The sequence below is a fragment of the Grampus griseus genome, assembly GCF_964374135.1.
Source record: "Grampus griseus genome assembly, chromosome: 1".
In the NCBI taxonomy this organism is placed as follows: domain Eukaryota; kingdom Metazoa; phylum Chordata; class Mammalia; order Artiodactyla; family Delphinidae; genus Grampus; species Grampus griseus.
In genome coordinates, this window is record NC_139017.1 from 82,353,927 (window position 1) to 82,373,464 (window position 19,538).

Sequence of the window (19,538 nt, forward strand, 5' to 3'; positions counted from 1 at the left end):
TCAATTGAGACGATCATTTGCAATATTTTTTCCTTTGTTCTATTAATGTGGTGTATTATATTGATTTTCTTATATTGAACCACTCTGGCATTTCTTGGATAAGTCTCATTGGTCATGGTAAATGATCCATTTACTATGCTGCTGGATTTGATTTGCTAATATTTTGTTGAGGATTTTTGCATCTACGTTCAGAAAGAATAATGGTCTACAATTTTCCTTTCTTGTGATGTCTTCATCTGGCTTTGGTATCAAGGTAATGCTGGCCTTATTGAATGAGTTACAAAGTGTTCTCCCTTCAATTTTCTGGAAAACTTTGAGAAGGATTGGTGTTAAGTCTTTAAATATTTGGTAGAATCCATCGATAAAGCTATCTGGTCGAGGACTTTTCTTTGTTGGGAGTTTTGGATTACTAACTCAGCTCTGATAAGGTTTTCTGTTTCTTCTTGAGCAGATTTAGGTAATTTGTGTATTTCAAGTAGTTTTTCTATTTGTATATTTCTTCTAGGTTATCTAATTTGTTGGCATATAATTATTCACAGTATTATTTATCTCTAAAATGTTGGTAATAACATCTCCAATTATATTTCTGACTTTAGGTATTTGCTTTTGTCAGTCTAGCTAAAGGTTTGCCAATTTAATTGATCTTTTCAAAGAAACAAATTTTGGCTTCATTGATTTTCTGCTGTTTCCTTTTCTCTAATTTGTTTATCTCCACTCTAACCTTATTATTTCCTTCCTCTGTCAGCTTTGGGTTTAGTTTGATCTTCTTTTTCTAGTTCCTTAAGGTATAAAGTTAGTTTATTGATTTCTTTCTTTTTCAATGTAGGAATTTACAGCTATTACATTTCCCTTAGAGCACTGTTTTTTCTGTCTTACGTAAGTTTTGGTGTATTGTGTTTTTCATTTTCATACATCTCTAAGTCAAATTTCCCTTGTGATTTCTTCTCTGATCCATTGGTTGGTTAGAAGTGTGTTAATTTCCACAAGTTTGTGAATTTTCTAATTTTCTTTCTCTTATTGATTTCTAACTTCATCTCTTTGCATTAGCTTTACTTCATATATTTTAAGGGTTTGTTATTAGATGTGTAAATGATTAAAACTCTCATAACTTCCCACTGTATTGAATCTTTTATTAATATATAATGTCCTTATTTGTTTCTTGTACTTTTTGATTTAAAGTCTATTTTGTCAGATATTAGTATAGCCATCCCACCTCCTTTTTGGTTACTATTTGCACATCTTTTTCCATCCTTTCACATTTAACCAATTTAAAGCTAACATGAGTCTCTTTTTGTTTACTAGAGTGTATAATCTGTTTACATTTAAGTAACTACTGATAAGGAGAGACTAACTTTTGCCTTTTTTGATATTCATTTTCTATATGCTTTATAGGTGTTTTGTTTGTTTGTTTTTGGTCACTCATTTCCTCCATTACTCTCTTCTTTTGTGTTTAGGTGACTTTTTTGGTAGTAAAATGTTTTGATTCCCTTCCCATTTTCTTTTGTGTGTATTCTATAGATCATTTTTGTGTTTACCATGGGGATTACATTTAATGACCAAACATTATAGTAACCTAATTTGAATTTATACCAACTTCACTTCAATAGCCTACACAAACTGCTCTTATACAGCTCCATTCTCCTTCTGTTACTGATGTCAAAAATTACATCTTTATATATTGTGTGCCCAACAACATAGATTAATTAAGCATTTGTCTTTTAAATTATGTAGAGGATAAAAAGTGAAGTTAGAAACCAAAATTACAATCATTTCAGCTTTTATAATTTCCAATGTATTTAACTTTATCAGAGATCTTTTCTTTGTCTAGCATACTTTCATTTCAACCTGAACAACTCCCTTCAGCATTTCTTGAAGAGAAGGTCTAGTGACAACTCCCTCAGCTTTTGTTTATCTGGGAATGTCTTAATTTCACTACATTTTTGAAGGACAGTTTTGCTAAATAGCAAATGCTTAGCTGACAATGTTTGTCTTTCAGCCCTTTGAATATGTAAACCTACTGACTTCTGGTTCCAAGGTTTCTAATGAGAAATCAGCTGATAATCTTATTGAGGGTAACATATATGATGAGTTGATTCTCTCTTGCTGCTTTCAAGATTCTCTCTGTCTTTTGAATGAACTTATGTTTATCAGGTGGGGAGGATGGAGGGAAGGGATAGTTAGGGAGTTTCCTATTGACATGTACATACTGCTATACTTAAAAAGGATAACCAACAAGAACCTACTGTATAGCACAGGGGAACAAATATATTATGTATTAAAAAAAAGATTCTCTCTGTCTTTCAACAGTTTGATTATAATGTGTTTTGATGTGAGTCTATTTGAATCTATCCACTTAGAATTCATTGAGGCTCTTGGATTTGTAGATTCATTTACTTCATCAAAATCTGAAAAGTTTTCAGCCATTTCTTCAAACATTCTTTCTTCCCATTTCTCTCTTCTCTTTCTGGGACTCCCACAATTCATATATTGATTTTTTGATGGTGTCCCACAAGTTTCTGAGGCTCTGTTCACTTTTCTTCATTCCTTTTTTTCTGTGCTTATACTCAATAGTTTATTGTCCTATCTTCAAGTTTACCAATTCTTTCTTTTGCTTACTTATATCTGCTTTTGAATCCCTCTAATACACTTTTCATTTCAATTACTGTACTGTCAATTCCAAGATTTCTTCTTGGTTCCTTTTATAATTTCTATCTCTTTATTGCTATTCTCATTTTATTCATACATTTTTCTGTTTTTGTCTATGTCTTCCTTTAGCTCTTTGAACATCTTTAAGATGGTTGTTTTTAAAGTCTTTGTCTAGTAAGTCCAATATCTGAGCTTCCTCTGGACATTTTCTGTTGATTTGTTTTGTTCCTTTGATAGGCTATACTTTCCTTTTCTTCATATGCCTTGTGATTTTGTTGTTGTTGTTGTTGAAAACTAGCCACTTTAATCTTATAATTTGATACATCTGCAAATCAGATTCTTCCCCTTCCCCAGGGTTTACTGTTTATTTATTTAGATTTGTTTTGCTTTTTGTTTTACTATTAAAAGTGTCTCTGTGCATTGGATAAGCCTGTGGTGAAAATTTGAGATCTTCCTGGTTTTTTTTCTGAGCCTGTGTCTTTCCCTGGGCATGGCTTTCTAAATGCCCTGTAAATGTGATTGATTTTGAATGTTCTAATGCTTGAACATCTGGCTCTCCAAAGAGGGAAAAAAAGAGAGAGATAAAAGTGCAGTTTGTTCTTCTGGAAGACAAATCTTCTGGAAGACACTTCAGCCAGTGAGGTTCGAAACAATGGCAGCCAGACTCTGTACCTGTACCTCAGTGATCAGAATCAGCAGTCAGAACACTGAACCTTGATCTTCGGAGGACAAGGTCCTTATTGTTCACCCTGGTTCCAGCAAGACATGAGCATGGCCCTACCACATGGTTATAGGTTGAGTGATAGGTAGCCATTACCACTTTTAAGGCTGAAATTGACCAAAATTAACCATAACTTACCAGCCAAGTTTCCCTCTGGAAGTTGCAAGCATTCAAATAGTCTTTAGAGTTCCAAAATAAATTACTTCAGACAGTTTCTACCAGTACCATTGTTGTCTAGGTGGAGAAATGGGTTCCTGGCACTTCCTACTCCACTATCTTCTCTAAGGTCATTCTAGACAATACATTTTTAAATCTTACTTTTTATAATAATTTGAATGTTCACCAAAATTTAAATGCAACAGCTAAGAAAATTACAAAAATAACTAACTTCAAGTGATAATTATAACAAATAAAGCCCACTATGAAATATCTTTAGACTAGTTTAAACTGTAAAAAATAAAATAAAAATAAATAAAATACTGTAGTATGTTTATTGTGTTACAAAGTTGTGATGCTCCTTTTAAAAATGAAATGAAATCATGAATCATTCTGAATCTCAGATAAGCTAAGAAACTAGCCTAAATTCACACTACTAGAAAAACAGTATGAATTCTAGTCCTGGAATATCTAATTCCATAGCTCATGCTCTTTCTAATAATTCTCATTACATTCTTTTAATATCTGGACTTCAGTTTGAACTGGCAGTTATTATGTACCATGACATACATAGGCTATGGAGCTAGACTGTTGGTGTTCAAATTTTGGCTCCATGCCTTATTAGTTATGTGACCTTAGGCAATGTAACAGTGTGACTCAGTTTCCTCATCTGTAAAATGAGAATAACAATCCTGTCTCTACTTCTAAAGCATGAGATTGTTTCAAGAAATAACTGAAGTAATCTGTGTAAAGTCTTTACAATAGTGCCTGGTTCACATTTTAATCATTAAAATGCTAATCATTATCTACAAAACAAAGAGATACTAGAGTAGGGATTTTCTATAAGTTAATTTCAATAATTACAATTTTAAGACTTCAGCTACTCATTATTCCAGAACAAATGAAAGTAGAGGATCCCAAAACAGTATAAAAGCTTGAAGGATCTCATAGCTATGAGTTGGAATAATGAAACAAATGACTTTAGCTGGAATTTTGTAATTAAGAATCTTTGGTAAATTGCTCCATTTCGTGTAATAAGGTTTATCTGATTTTAAATCAAATGAGTATAAGTTTAATTATTCTCAATAAATCATTATTATGCCTTAAGAAAATACTGATACGTGTTAATATACTCATAGTAGGGAGTAATTGATGATACAAACTGCTAGGGGAACTATCCTCCTTAAACATGTCATCTTTAACACATTAACCCATTAAGAATCATAGAAATGTAATAGTTTTCAACCAATACCTTGATATAAATTTCAACCAATAAGTGGTATAAAATAAAAGAACATGTATAATATGCAAAATCAAGAGGGGTCTTGAATAACAAATTTGGCTGCAGCAAGATTAAAGATATTCACCTAGCCTTTCTTTAAAAAAAAAAAAAGGAAAAGAAATAACACTCTTCTGGAAAACAAGAGGGTTAGTCCTCTCATATGACAACTATGTTATACCAAGTATTTCAAAATGTCATTGTTTTCTGAAGTTTATGGTGATTTTTTTAACCCTAATTTCTTTAAAATGCTGCAAAAGTAGAGGGTTCTGTGTTATAGTAGAGTTCTACTTTTTTTCAGTATTGCAATATAGATACTATGCATATATATTATACATATACATCAAGAAATAATATAGAAATATAATAATGTAAACAAATAATAAATGCTGATTATTTGTAATAAGTTTACCAAAAGATCAGTAGTTTCTGAACTATCTGAATTAATATCAAAATCGAAGACCATTTTTCTCTTTTTACTACTTTCTTCAGTGGGTACATTCTTGTTTTCTCTTTGCTGAATTTTTAGTTTCGTTGGTGTCTTCACAGTATATGCCTATTCAAAAAGAAAAACAATACGTTATCCCATCAAATAAAACATATATTACTAATAAACGCAAGTTGAGGTTTTAGCAATCAATAATAACTCTCCATTATTATTGACATGTATATGAAGTAGAAATTTTGGATAAGAATTTAATTCAGAAGTTTTTGAAAAAAATCATGGGGGAGAGAGAAGGAGAAAGAGAGGGAGGGGCAGAGAAAGAGAGAGAAAAGAGGCACTCCAGCTTCATCAGTCAACAATCTTAAGAGAGACTTTAATTTTTCTAACAATGATTAAGACCCAAGACCTGAAATCTTTTCTCACTCCATAGAAATACTTACTGATTTATTTGACAAAAAGTTTGCTTATGTTTTGTTGACAAAGTAATTCCATTAGTCAATGTTTAGTATTCCATATTACCCTGTAATATGTAATATGTAAGTTTTATAATTTTTAAAAAGTATCTTTAAAAAGTAAGGGCACTCATATCTGCAAAAATGGCAGAATAAGGAGCTCCAAAAATATGCTCTTCCACAAAGCAACAAAAATGCTGGTAAAGGTGGTCAGAATCAGCTTGTTTAGAACTATGGAAATTAGCAAAAAGCTTGCAACAACCTGGAGAGTTTTTTGTTGTTGTTAATGGCTGAACTTCTGTAAGAAGAGCAAAATTAGCAGTATCTTAACTTTTCCTCATCTCATCCCCTGCTCTCTAGCTCTGTGGTACCCTTAAAAAGTAACAGCCCACATTCCTGGTCCAGCCTGGCAGCCACTGGACACAGCAAAACAGAACTGGGAGCTCTTTCAAAGTTTTATTCCCAAAAAGTTGTCATTATTTGACCTGCCTAGTGGTTCTCTGGATGATTTCATTTACAGGACTGTTGGTATTTGATCCAACTCAGAGCTCACTCAGTTAAAAAAAAAAAAAAAACTTTCTCCTTGATGTGTGTAGGGTAGGGAATAATATTTGTCAAAAACAATTAAAGACAAGTGTTTTAACTTTGCAGCTCCCTGAGGCAATGATTAACAGCTGGGTGAATGACAGACTAACCAAAAACCTTAAAAGGACAGCTAGGAAATAAGATGTCCATAAGGGGCTTTGAAAAACTCTGAAATATTCCTGGAAGTACAGAAAGCCATGCTCACAGACAGGGCTGTAAGCACAGGAAAGACATGAGAAGGCCCTAAGCTCTTACCTGTGGCTCATCTTGAAGGTCTGCAAAAGCAGAAACTGAAGGCTAAGGCAGAGTTTTCTACTGTCTGACTGAGTGTTGAAAGCATGCCTTAACACTAACTTAATAGTCCTTTGGCAAAGACTGTGAAATTTATTGATCCAGGTATTTAAGGAAATCTCTATTAAAACATTAGCTGAACATTAAGCTAACCAGTAGAGACTTTAGTGGCACTCAAAGAATACAAACTTTACAGAATTAATTTAGAAAAGTCACTAAACAAACAATAAAAACTATGACAAGCAGAAACAACAAACCTTGAGGAGAAGGGAGAATCTGATTTCCAGATTTGTCACTTACATTATTTTTAATGTTCAGATTTCAAGAGAAAATTATAAGCTGTGCAAATAAGAAATAATGGCCCATACATGTGTGAGGAAGCAATCAACAGAAACTATCCCTAAGGAAACCTAGTTACTGGACTTCCTAGACAAAGACTTTAAACCAACTATTTTAAACATGTTCAAAGTGAACATATTATAGTAATCTTATAGTCTTATTATAGTAAGAGATAAGAAAAACCATGTCCAAAGAACTAAAGGAAAGTATAAAGACAACGTCAAACCAAATGGAACATCAATAGATGGATAGAAATTATTTTTAAAAGCACCAAATAGAAATTCTGGAGTTGAAAAGTACAATAACTGAAATAAAAAATCACTAAAGAGGCTCAACCTCAGATTTGAGCAGGTAGAGGAAAGAATCCATGAACCTGAAGATAGTTCAACTGATATTATCCAATCTGAGTAACAGAAAGAAGAAAAAAGAAAAATGAAAAGAGCCTCAGAGACTTGTGGGGCACCATCAACCATACCAACATACACATAATGGGAATGAGAGTGGAGGGAATTCCCTGGTGGTCCAATGGTTAGGACTCTGTGCTTCCAGTGCAAGTGGCCTGGGTTCAATCCCTGGTTGGGGAACTAACATCCTGCAAGCCACATGGCACAGCCCCCCAAAAAATAAATATAAAAATAAAAAAAGAATGAGAGCAGAGAAAGGGCAGAAATAATATTTGAAAAAATGACTGAAAACCTCCCAAATTTGATGTAAACATTAATCTATACATCCAAGAAGCTCAACAAGCTCCAAGGAAGATAAAATCAAAGAGATCCACACCTAGACACATCATAACCAAAATGTCAAAAAACAAAGAGAAACTTGAAAGTAGCAAGAGACACGGGACTCACCATATACAAGGTATCTTCAATAATATTAATGGCTGGTTTCTCATGAGAAACCAGGGAGTCCATAAAAGATTGACATATCCAAATGCTAAAAGGAACCATTACCAAATAATTCTATATCCAGCAAAACTGTCCTTCAAAAATGAAGGAGAAATTAAGATATTCCTAGATAAACAAAAATTGAGAGAATTTGTCACAAGCAGACCTTCCCCACAAGAAATACTAAAGGCAGTCCTTCAGGCTGAAATGAAAGAACACAAGACTCAAATTCATATGAAGAAATAAAGAGCACCAGAAAAGGACACTGCATAGGTAATCATAAAAGATAGTATAAATATATTTTTGTTTGTAACTCTGTTTTTCCTATCTGATTTTAGACACAGATATATAAAGCAATAATACTGTATCGATGGGCTTAAAATGTATAAATATGTGACTTATGTGACAATGATAGCACAAAAGAGAAAGAGGGAACAAAGATATATTGGGGCAAAGTTTTTATATACCATTGAAATTACACTGACATTAATTCAAACTAAATTTAAGTTAAGGTGTTAACTGTACTTTTCAGCTAATCACTAAGAAAATTTATTCCGAAAGTATAGTAAAAACCAAAAGGATTAAAGTGTTATACTAGGTAATACCTATTTATCACAAAATAAGACAGTAATGGAAAGGTACAGGAATAAAAAGACATAAGACATATAGAAAACAAAGAACAAAATGGTGGACCTAAGTTCTACATTATTAGTAATTACATTAAATGTAAGTCGATTAAACATTCCAATCAAAATGCAGAGATTGTTCGAATGAATGATGGAAAAAATCATGATCCAACTATATCATGTCCACAAAAGACACAATTTAGATTCCATAACATGAATAGGTTGGCAGTAAAAGGGTGATAAAAGATATACCATGCAAATAGTAAACAAAAAGAGTTAATATCAGATAAAATATACTTAAAAAAAAAGATTAGTAGTGACAAAAGGAACATTTTATAAAGGTAAAAGAATCAATCCATCAAGAAAAGATAATTGGTATGAAGTATACATGCAGCTAACAATATAGCCCCCAACACATGAACCAAAAATTGGGAAAATTAGATTATTCAACAGTAATAGTAGGAGACTTCCATACCCCCACTTTCAATAATGAAAAGAACAACCAGACATAAGATCAGCAAGGAAATATAATACTTGAACAACACTATGAACCAGCTAGATGGATACTTAGCAGAATCACAAATTTGGAAATACAATGCATTCCTAAATAACCAATGGGTCAAAAAATAAATCACAAGGGAAATTAGAAAGTACTTTGAGATAATGAAAAGGAAAATACAACAGACTTATGGGATACAGTGAAATCAGTGCTTAGAGAGAATTTTATAGCTATAAATGTCTACATTAAAAATTATGATGAAGACATGACAATTAAATACAGTATGGTACCCTGAGTTGGATCCTGGAAGAGAAAGAGGACATTAACGGAAAAACTGTGAAATCCAAATCAAGTCTGAAGTCTAGTTAATAGTAATGTACCAATGAATGATTCTTAGTTTTGACAAATGTACATGGTAATGTAAGATGTTAACAATGGTGAAAACTGTGTGAGGAATATAAAGGGATTCTCTGTATTATGTTTGTAACTTTTCCATAGATCTAAAATTAATTGCAAAATAGAACTTCATTTGAAATAAAAAGGTCACCACACCACCAGAATAGCCAAAATAAAAAGATGAAAAATACCATGTGGTGACAAGGATGCGCAGCAATCAGAACTCTCATTCACTGGTAGCCAGAATGTACAATAATTTGGTACAATAAATTGGTACAATAATTTTTTTAAAAACATGATTGGCAGTGTGATACAATAAGAAATATATATATATATATTTGGTCTTTGTCCTTGGTTCCTGACACAACTTCTAAAACCCTTGTAATTTCCTGAGTGACAGGGTTGACAGGAGGCATCTTTTGGTATAATATTTGGTCTTTGTCCCCAGTGATGTTGATAGGAGAGTTTTTTGTTATTCATAATGAGCTCCTTTCAACTTACCTGAGTTTATGCTAATGAAATAACTGGTGGTAGGGGGTGCTTCAGGATGATAGCTTCAGGATGGTGGCTGGTTGCCAGGAAGACCAAGGCATGATTAGAAGTTTGGAACCTTTCACCCCACCCCCTGAACTCCTAGGAGGGGAGATGGGTTAAAGACTGAGTTAATCACCAATGGCCGATGATTTAACAAATCATGCCATGTAATGAAACCTCCATAAAACCCCTAAACAATGAGGTTCAGAGAGCTTCCAGGTTGGTAGACACATGGAGGTGTTGGGAGGGTAGCACTCCTGGAGAGGCATGGAAGCTTCTGTGCCCCTTTCCCCATACCTTGTGCCCTATGCATTTTTTCTATTTGGCTGTTCCTAAATTGTGTCCTTTATAAAAACTGTTAATAGCAAGTAAAGTAATTTCCTGAGTTCTGTGAGTCATTCTAGCAAATTATTAAACCTGAGAAGGGGGTTGTGGGAACCGTCAATTTATAGCCAGTTGGTCAGTAGTACAAGTGGCAAGCCAGGACGGTGTCTGAAATGGAAGCCTTGTGGGACTGAGCCCTTAACTTGTGGGGTCTACATTAACTACATTAACTACAGTGTCAGAAGTGAATCAAATTGCAGGACGCCTAGTTGATGTCTGGAGAACTGGAGAATTGGCTGGCGTGAGAAAAGATACACACACATTTTGTATCAGAGTAAAAACAGCTCAGGCTGTATCTGTTAACATGGAATGTATTATGCATAACCCTGTAACCCAGCAATTTCACTTCTATGGACATACCCAACCAAGATGTGTACATGTCAAGCAATACATTTTTATAGCAATGCTATTCATAAAAGTCCACTCTGGAAGCTAACCAAATGTCCATTAACATTACAAGGGATAAATAAGCTGTGGTACAGTCACACCATGAAATACCAAATAAAAATAAAGCAACTTCAAGCAACAATGTGGATGAATCTCATAAACATAATGTTAAGTGGAAAATGTCAAAACAAAAAGAATATGATTCTAATTACAGAAAATGCAAAAACAGGTACATCTAATACTAGAATTTGGGACAGCAGTTGGACTTGGAGGAAGGGCTAGTGACTGGAAGGGGAAACAATCAACTATTCTGAAGTGATAGTAATAGTCTCTTTTAATCTGAGTGCTAGTAGTAAGGTTAAGTTTGGTTTGTAAAGATTCATCAAGTTGTATAATTATGATCTGTGCATTTTCTTGCATATATTTCAATAAAAATCTTTTTTAAGTAAGGTCATTCTTCAACAGAGATCATTTCATATTTTGAATAACAGAATAGTAAATACAACAAAATAATTTTATATAAAAGGCTTGCTAAAAAAGAAACTATTCTTTTTTTAAAAATACGATAAAAATAAAATAAAAACAATATATCTTTTTTTAAAAAGCCTCGCTAAGCTATGTACTTTACTAATTTTCATAAATTCCACGAGGTGCATAATATTGTATATATAACAGGATATGAGTGTAACTCTTTCTTTTGCTCTGGAATTGTCAACTAAAGCACAAAGCTGGGGGAAAGTGCCAGTAACACATACTCTAAAGAAAGCTACCTATAATTAAGGCCAGCTCCTTCTCTAAGGGTTATTAAAAGGTGGTAGAACAGGCCCAACAATCACCAAATACCTCTCTTATTCCCAGTTATTTTAAGGAAACTGGGAGGTTAAAGCACAAAACTTCCACTTAGGGGGTAAAGACAGGTTGAAATACTCTGCCCCGCGACTCCCAAGACAAGTGAGGATATAACTTTAAAAAGCAGCCTTATAAGAAGGGGACACTGGCATCTCATTCCCTAAGTGGATATAAACCTAAGCAGAAAATTTGTTTATCTGTCTTTGTGTCTCCCTGAGCAAAGTAAAAAGAAATTAGAGAGAGACAGATGGCAGAGAGCGGGAAAGGGGGAGTCAGAAGTAGAGCATTATGCACCACCATTTAGCATTGAAAGGTTGAATGAATTCCCCATGGATTAAGTGGACATGTCGAAGATAGCTAGCAATGAGCCATCTTGTTAGTGGCACCTGCTCCACAGGGCTGACTGCTAAGTAAAAGACTCCAGCAGCAAGATGATGAGGAGTAAACAGCAAAGGGAGGTAACTGAGGTCATACTGGAAAATGCAAGTCAAAACCAGATTTTGTACATCAGGGTCCTATGCACTGGTGAATACCAGAAAGTGATAAAATTTGCCCAAGATGTCATTAAGTTGTGAACAGTGATAGATTAAAAAAAATGAAACCATTTCGTGCTGGTATAACAAATAATTGAAACTTTAAAGAAAATGGTTTCATGTCTATGTGTGTGATACCAGATATATGGTATGTGATAACAGAGACTTCTTTTTTATTAAAAAAAATTACTACTTTCTTAGAAATTTTAGCAACAAACCTTTGGTAATGGTGTAGATAAAGTATTTTTGGCAGATGTCCACAGACAGTCTCTTTTATCTTTTGATTTGCCGTGATCAGCTGATGGGAAGTTTCCAGATTTATTTTGTGAAGGAGCTGCTTTAGAATCAAGTTTCCAACAACTAGTTTCAGGTGTTTCCAATAAAGATGTCCGTGTTTTCTATATTGAACAACAAAAATGAATAAAGTCATCATTAAATGTCATTTTAATTAAAGTACAACAACTAGAAGAAATATCACTGAAATAAACTAGAATTTACCCCCAAATTTAGTATTGATTAGATAACTTTGAATAAATTTCACTTATCTTCTTTGTCACTTTATTTTGCCATTTAAGATGAAAGTGGTATCTGCCCCCTTTGTCTTCACAGAGCTGCTATGAAAACAAGTAAGACATCTCAACTCCCTATTTGACCAAAAGTTGAAAATTCTCCAGAGAAAAATCTCTATTCCTGGTGGCAAAAAAATCTTAATCTGAGGTTCATTCCAACAGCCTAACAGCCAAAGGGCATTCTCTTTTATGCTTTCATATTTTCTCTATCAACTATAAAAATATCAGCTTTTCCTATCCACCAGCTTCATTCCCCTCCAAAAAAAAGAAATAGAGAAGAAAAATTATGAAAGTAAAGAACTAGAGAAATTTTCAGGAAAATTTTCAGGGCAAGATAAAGGTAGCTGATTAGAAGGCACAAACTACTATGTATAAAATAAATAAGCTACAAGGATATATTGTACAGCACAGAGAATATACCCAATATTTTATAATAACTATAAATGGAGTATAACCTTTAAAATTTGTGAATCTCTATGTTGTATACCTGAAACTTATATAATACTGTAAGGAAACTATACCTCAATTAAAAAATAAAATATAAATTTTTAAAAAGGAGCTAAATGAGGTAATTTGAAGGTTTCTTGCCCAGTTCTAGTGATCTCACTTCATTATCCTTTTTCCAATAGGTATGAATTTTGGCAGCATTTTTTCCACAGAGTTGCATTTCTATATCTTTTTCCATAAATATTTCTATATCATAGCTGATAACACAATTTTGATGAAAGCAAATTTTCTTCCGCTCTCTGGACTCATCAGGAGTCATCCTCAAAATCTCCAAAATGTAACTGCTTTCATGGACAAATTTTTCTTACCCAAAAGGACTGAGAATAGCAACTACACCACCCTGTGGTCATATCTTGGAATCTAACATTTCCCTAGTAGCCTAAAAGAAAATGCACCAGCATTCTAGACTACTGAAATAACCCTCTTTGTAATACATCATGAAAATGTATATACTTTCCTACAAGTTACATTCTTTTCTGAATATTACATTTCCAATGATGAATATATACAGAACATTCATGATTTTCTCTGTTGTTCTTTTTAAACAAACATTTATTCGGTATTTCCTATGTGCCAAGCACTATTTTATTTTATTATTTTTTTAATACATCTTTATTGGAGTATAAAGTATACCAGCTTTACAATGGTGTATTAGTTTCTGCTTTATAACAAAGTGAATCAGTTATACATATACATATGTTCCCATATCTCTTCCCTCTTGCATCTCCCTCCCTCCCACCCTCCCTATCCCACCCCTCCAGGCGGTCACAAAGCACCGAGCTGATCTTCCTGCCAAGCACTATTTTAAATGCTTCACAAAGCATTAAATGAGATAATAATCTCATTTAATCTTCATAACAACTTTAGGAAAAAGGTACTATTATTATCCCTAGGTGATAAAACTGAAGCATGAAGAAATTACATTCCCAACCTCAGAAATGTTTGATGAACCTAATGATTATTATATATAAGGCTTGTGATACTTCAATATTGTTGGAATAAAGCATAGCACACAAAAGTCTATTTAAATCTTTTCATTTCATCATTTTCTCATTATTTGCAATATATATATATCTAGACACCCAGATAAAATATAGGGAATTATCTAATCTACTTGATAACATACATAAATAATAGACATATGTTACTGGAATTATACATGAATCAAAACAACTCTATAAGAATATGTGATATATACTTTCATAATATGAACACATTCTATATTTAGAAATAAATATTGGAGTTTAACCAATTTATCATCTTCATCAGACACTTCGCTTAGACTATATCTAATCCTCCTGGCTAATTTTAATATAACAATAATTTCTCCAAATATAATGTTTTCAAATATCTATCACAGTGTCCGGACATATGAAGCACCTAATATTCACTCACAGGTGCAATATTTCTTTCTTTCTTCTCTTTGAACCCAAATGTAACAAAATTATATCACTGTCTATACAAAAAAACTGAACATTGTTGTTTGGTATAGACAAACAACATACTCTTATGTTAAACAAACATATACAAACAATATACAAACAAACAAGACAAACAATATACTCTGTTACTTTCAGTTTATAGTTAAAGCAACTTCTGTGGGGACTTAGGAGACTACATCACTGTGTATAAGGAATATTTAATCATTTTAACTAAAATTTGCAATAAAACTCTTCTGTAATAATTCTATATTACCAACTGGATTAGAAGCTGAATATAACCTCCCTTTCTCATACCTGATGCTCCCTTCTATGTACAGGGAACATTCTTAACTTCTCTCTGCTTTCTTAGAGAAACAGCAATGACTTAATGGGATTGTTGAATATGAAAGGAGTAACAGGGGACATATAGTTCAGCCCCTTCCTTACTCCTCCTCTTGGGTACCAGAAGAAGCACACATTCTACTCTATGCCATACATTTTACAAGAGCAGGCCATTCAAGTAGGTACACTTGTCCCAGTCTAGCTCTACCTGTGATAGAGTAGATAAACTTGTTTAATTTAGGATTTCAGGATTAAGAAATCCTGTTGCCTTCAAATATAAGCCACACTGTCCAATGTTATTTGTCAATAATAAAGATATTATGTTGATTTTCACTGCCTTTCTCAGTTGGCTTAGACTTAAGAGAGCAAGATGTCATTTATTTAGCCCTCTCAAACCTCAAAATTAAACACAATCTAAACATGAGCTTTAGAATTTTTAATTGAAATATTTTCCCCCAATGTTGGAAATTTCTCAAGAAACACAGAAGTACCTAACTAATTTAATGCTATAATAAAAACTATAAAAGAATAAAATCTCTAAATTTCCAAATGACAAATGCTTTGAAATTTTTTAGCTAATGCTTTTGAATTAATAAATAGAAAGAAATAATTTTGGAAATGAAGTTGTGTGATATATATATATATTTAATTTTTATTGGGGTATAGTTGATTTACAATGTTGTATTAGTTTCAGGGGTACAGCAAAGTGAATCTGTTATACATATACATATATCCAGTCTTTTTTAGATTCTTTTCCCATATCGGCCATTACAGAGTATTGAATAGAGTTCCCTGTGCTATATACCATAGGTCCTTATTAGTTATGTATTTTTATATAGCAGTGGGTATATGTCAATCCCAATCTTCCAATTTATCCCTCCCTCACCCTTTACCCCCTAGTAACCATAAGTTTATTTTCTACATCTGTAACTCTATTTCTGTTTTGTAGATAAGTTCATTTGTAGATTCCACATATAAGCAATATCATATGATATTTGTCTTTCTCTGTCTGACTTAACTTCACTTAGAATGATAATCTCTAGGCCCATCCATGTTCCAGCAAATGGCATTATTTTGTTCTTTTTAATGGCTGAGTAATATTCCATTGTATATATGTACCACATCTTCTGTGTGATATATTTTTGATGTTATTTTCCCATTTATGAACAAAAAGATTTACTAAGTAGATGTTAGAAAGTGAAATGGTTATAAAGAAATCTATGAGAGTTATATAAAACTCTTACCTTGTCTTTTTTTTCTTTGAGAGTAACTGTGTTTTCTTTTGCCTCTCTTTTGAGGTTTGCCTATTAAAAATGAATATCAAGTACATACAATGTAGTCATTACTATTATAAAAAATTACTGTTCCTATTATCAAATCTTTCCTAAGAAGTATTAACAAAGAATACTGCCTTCTAAATCTTATAAAATAATGAAAAGAAAAAAGAAAAACAAATTAGTTCCTTTCTACAAAGGTATGTTATTCGATTTTGATTATCTTTTTTAAAAATTCTGATCTGTCAGTAGTTATCTGTGGACTCATTAAGTCCTTTAAAACACTGAATCTCAGCTTTCTCATTTGTAAAATGAAGTGGATGGATCAGCTTATAAAGTAAGGGTATATACAAGTAGCTAACTGTAAAGAGCTGCAAAGAGATCCAAAATATTGTGAGCCTTTAGAGGCAGAATTCCCTTTTTCTCTGTGTATGGAGAAAAGCAATTCAGTTGGACACTGAATAATCAATTTTCAACTTGAGATAAACAGGTATGAGAGAGAAAAAGAAAGTACAAAAAGAGTACAAAATACTTACAAAATAATACATCATTTCTCTAGTACTCCAGGAAACAATACATTTTGCTGGAGATTAGGGCATGTGTATTCAGTGGGAAAAAAAGAAAAATTAACCCTGGCCTAGAGAAAAGAATATGTGCAATGCCTTTAATATGACAATCATCTGGAAAACAGAATGGTTACAGCTCCAAGGAGCCTTAAAGGTCTCAGAGAAGAAAAAGTTTCAATAAGCACAACTTTAGGCAAACTCGCCTTGCCTGCCCATGATGCCTATGCCAATACCTGCATTCACTGAATGTCTGTGTACACCATGGTATCTCTCCTAAAGTGCTGCTCCTAACCAGAGAACACACTTCACCATGAAAGAAGCTGGCAATAAGCTGATGTAACAGTAGTCACTGCTCTTATTATGTATCCTATCAACTACCAATAGTTGATCTTCAGTTATCACAACTGGGGTCTACTCTATGGGGATGAAATGCTGTCTTCTAGGATAAAGTATACCCTCTAAACTGGCTAAATTACACTGCTTCTCAGAATACATATCTTGGCTTCTAGAGGATGGAAGGGAGAAAGCACCTCCCAAAACTGCACTTTCTCTACAACTCTGACTTTTGCTACTCCGGAGATCTTAGTACAGTCTGTTCTAATACAACATGGGTTTCCAAGGTGTGAATTAGCTCATATACAAAGGTGTATCTTTGCTAGTGTCTAATTAATCATGAGTTCCCTAAGACCAAAGTGATGGGCAGTCCACTAAGGTACCTATTTAATCTGAGTAACTAAAAAATGCGTGTAATATGGTCTGGCAAAGAGAGGATTGACTTGAGGCACAGGAGTAGAATATGATAGCCCTGTGCCCAAATTTCAGACCTGAATAAATTTACAAACCTAGAACCCTCTAAATTAAACAAAAGCTTGGTACTATTGTGGAAGGATTTTGCAATAATATCACAAATTCATACTGAATCCTTCCTACTACCATGTGCACTGAGAGAAATACTAAGACTTATGGGTAATTGGACATTGACTATTAGCTAACACCAATTCTTGTAACCCATAATGTTATTATTTTTTCACTAGTTTGAGCGCAGGTGTACTGGGGTCAAGTGATAAATAGCACTTAATCCAAGTCCACCTCATGGTGAGCCCATGGAACCATAAACCTATCCTGTGGTCATTTCTTTAGATCCTGAATATACAGCTGAACAGATAAACTCAATAAGTGGCAAAATCCCCATATTGGTTCTGACTACAGAGTGAGAGATTTTTATATTTGGAAGGACCAATTGGAAGACTTTAGAACTCTCCTTCCATATCAAGAATGTAAACAAATATACAAAATATCACATCTCACTAGGCAGAGATTAAGGCACCATCAAGAGATGAAAGATATAGGAAAGGTGATTTAGTACAGTCTCACAAAGCCAACCTATTTTAAGTGGAAGCTAACACTGTCATTCGGCAACAATTTCTTCATACCAACTGGTATGTAAAATAGGTCAAAATCGGGATTGGCATATTGACTAGGATCAAAATTGAAAACTAAAAAAAAGTTTCATACAAAACATGAGCTCAACTTAAATAATGGAATTGTGATTACAGAACAGAATATGTGTTTTTATTAATCCTGATAATGTAAAATAATTAAACATAAAAATTGTATATGCAAAAGAATAGGCAGTAGGAGAAGTGTTAGATATACTGTTTAAAAATATAAAGGTAATGAGTAAAATAATTTAAAAAACTATATACACGTCCCAAATCAACCAAAAATACACACACATAAAATTTAGAGAAAAAGACAATAAAATAAATATTAATATGCAATGTAAAATAAAATGGCAAAAGCATGATTAAAATATATATCATATTGATAAGGGTTAATATCCAGAATATGTAAGGAACTCACACAACTCAACCAAAAAAAACCAAATAATTTTTAAATGGGCAAAGGACATGAATAGACGATTCTCCAAAGAGGATATACAAATGGCCAACAAGCGTATGAAAAGATGCCCAACATCACTAATTATAAGAGAAATGCAAATCAAAACTACAATGAGCTATCACTCACACTCCTTAGGAGGATGACCACTATCAAAATAATAGAAAATAAGTGTTGGCAAGGATGCAGAGAAATCGGAACCCTTGCACACTATTGGCAGAAATGTAAAATGGTACAGTTGCTACAGAAGACTGTTTGGTGGTTCCTCAAAAATTAATAATAGAATTACCATATGATCCAGGAATCCCACTTTTGGGTATATATCCAAAAGAATTCACAGCAGGATCTCCAAGAGACATTTGCACACCCATGTTCATTAATTACAACATTAATCACAATAGCCAAGAGGTGGAAGCAACCTAAATGTCCATCACAGATGAATGGATATTCATCCATGTGGTATATACATGCAATGGAATATCAGACTGCCTTAAAAAAAAAAAAGGAAATTCTGTCACATGCTACAAATGGATGAACCCTGAAGACATTATGCTAATTGAAATAATCCAGTTACAGAAAGACAAATACTGCATGGTTCTACTCATATGAAGTATCAAAGGTAGTTAAAATCATAGAAACAGAAAAAAGGTGGTTGGAAGGGGAATTAGTGTTTAATGGATTTAGACTTCCAGTTTTGCAAGATTAAAAAGTTCTAGAGATCTATTGTACAACAATATGTATATGCTTAAAACTATTAAACTGTATACACTTAAAAAGTGTTAAGATGGATGGTAAATTTAATGATACATATTTTTACCATGATTAAAAAAAGTAAAACTATAACCATTCTATCTTATGAATATCAATATGAAGGTACTAAGTAAAAATATTAGCAAACAGAATCCAGCATCACATTAAAAATACTTCATGACCAAATGGAGTTCATTCCAG

The 19,538-nt window shown here is 33.1% G+C and overlaps 1 protein-coding gene across 2 annotated transcripts in view; it reads right to left on the reverse strand.

Moving 5' to 3' along the window:
• SYCP1 (synaptonemal complex protein 1) overlaps positions 1 to 19,538 on the reverse strand; it is a gene marked incomplete at both ends in the record, with an annotated part of 158,173 nt that overhangs the window by 2,833 nt on the left and 135,802 nt on the right. For both annotated transcript variants that reach the window (XM_082662438.1, XM_082662437.1), the window contains 3 exons: positions 5,215 to 5,358; positions 12,228 to 12,407; positions 16,093 to 16,152. In XM_082662438.1, coding sequence (XP_082518564.1) covers positions 5,215 to 5,358; positions 12,228 to 12,407; positions 16,093 to 16,152 — 384 coding nt within the window. The remainder of the gene's footprint in view (positions 1 to 5,214; positions 5,359 to 12,227; positions 12,408 to 16,092; positions 16,153 to 19,538) is intronic.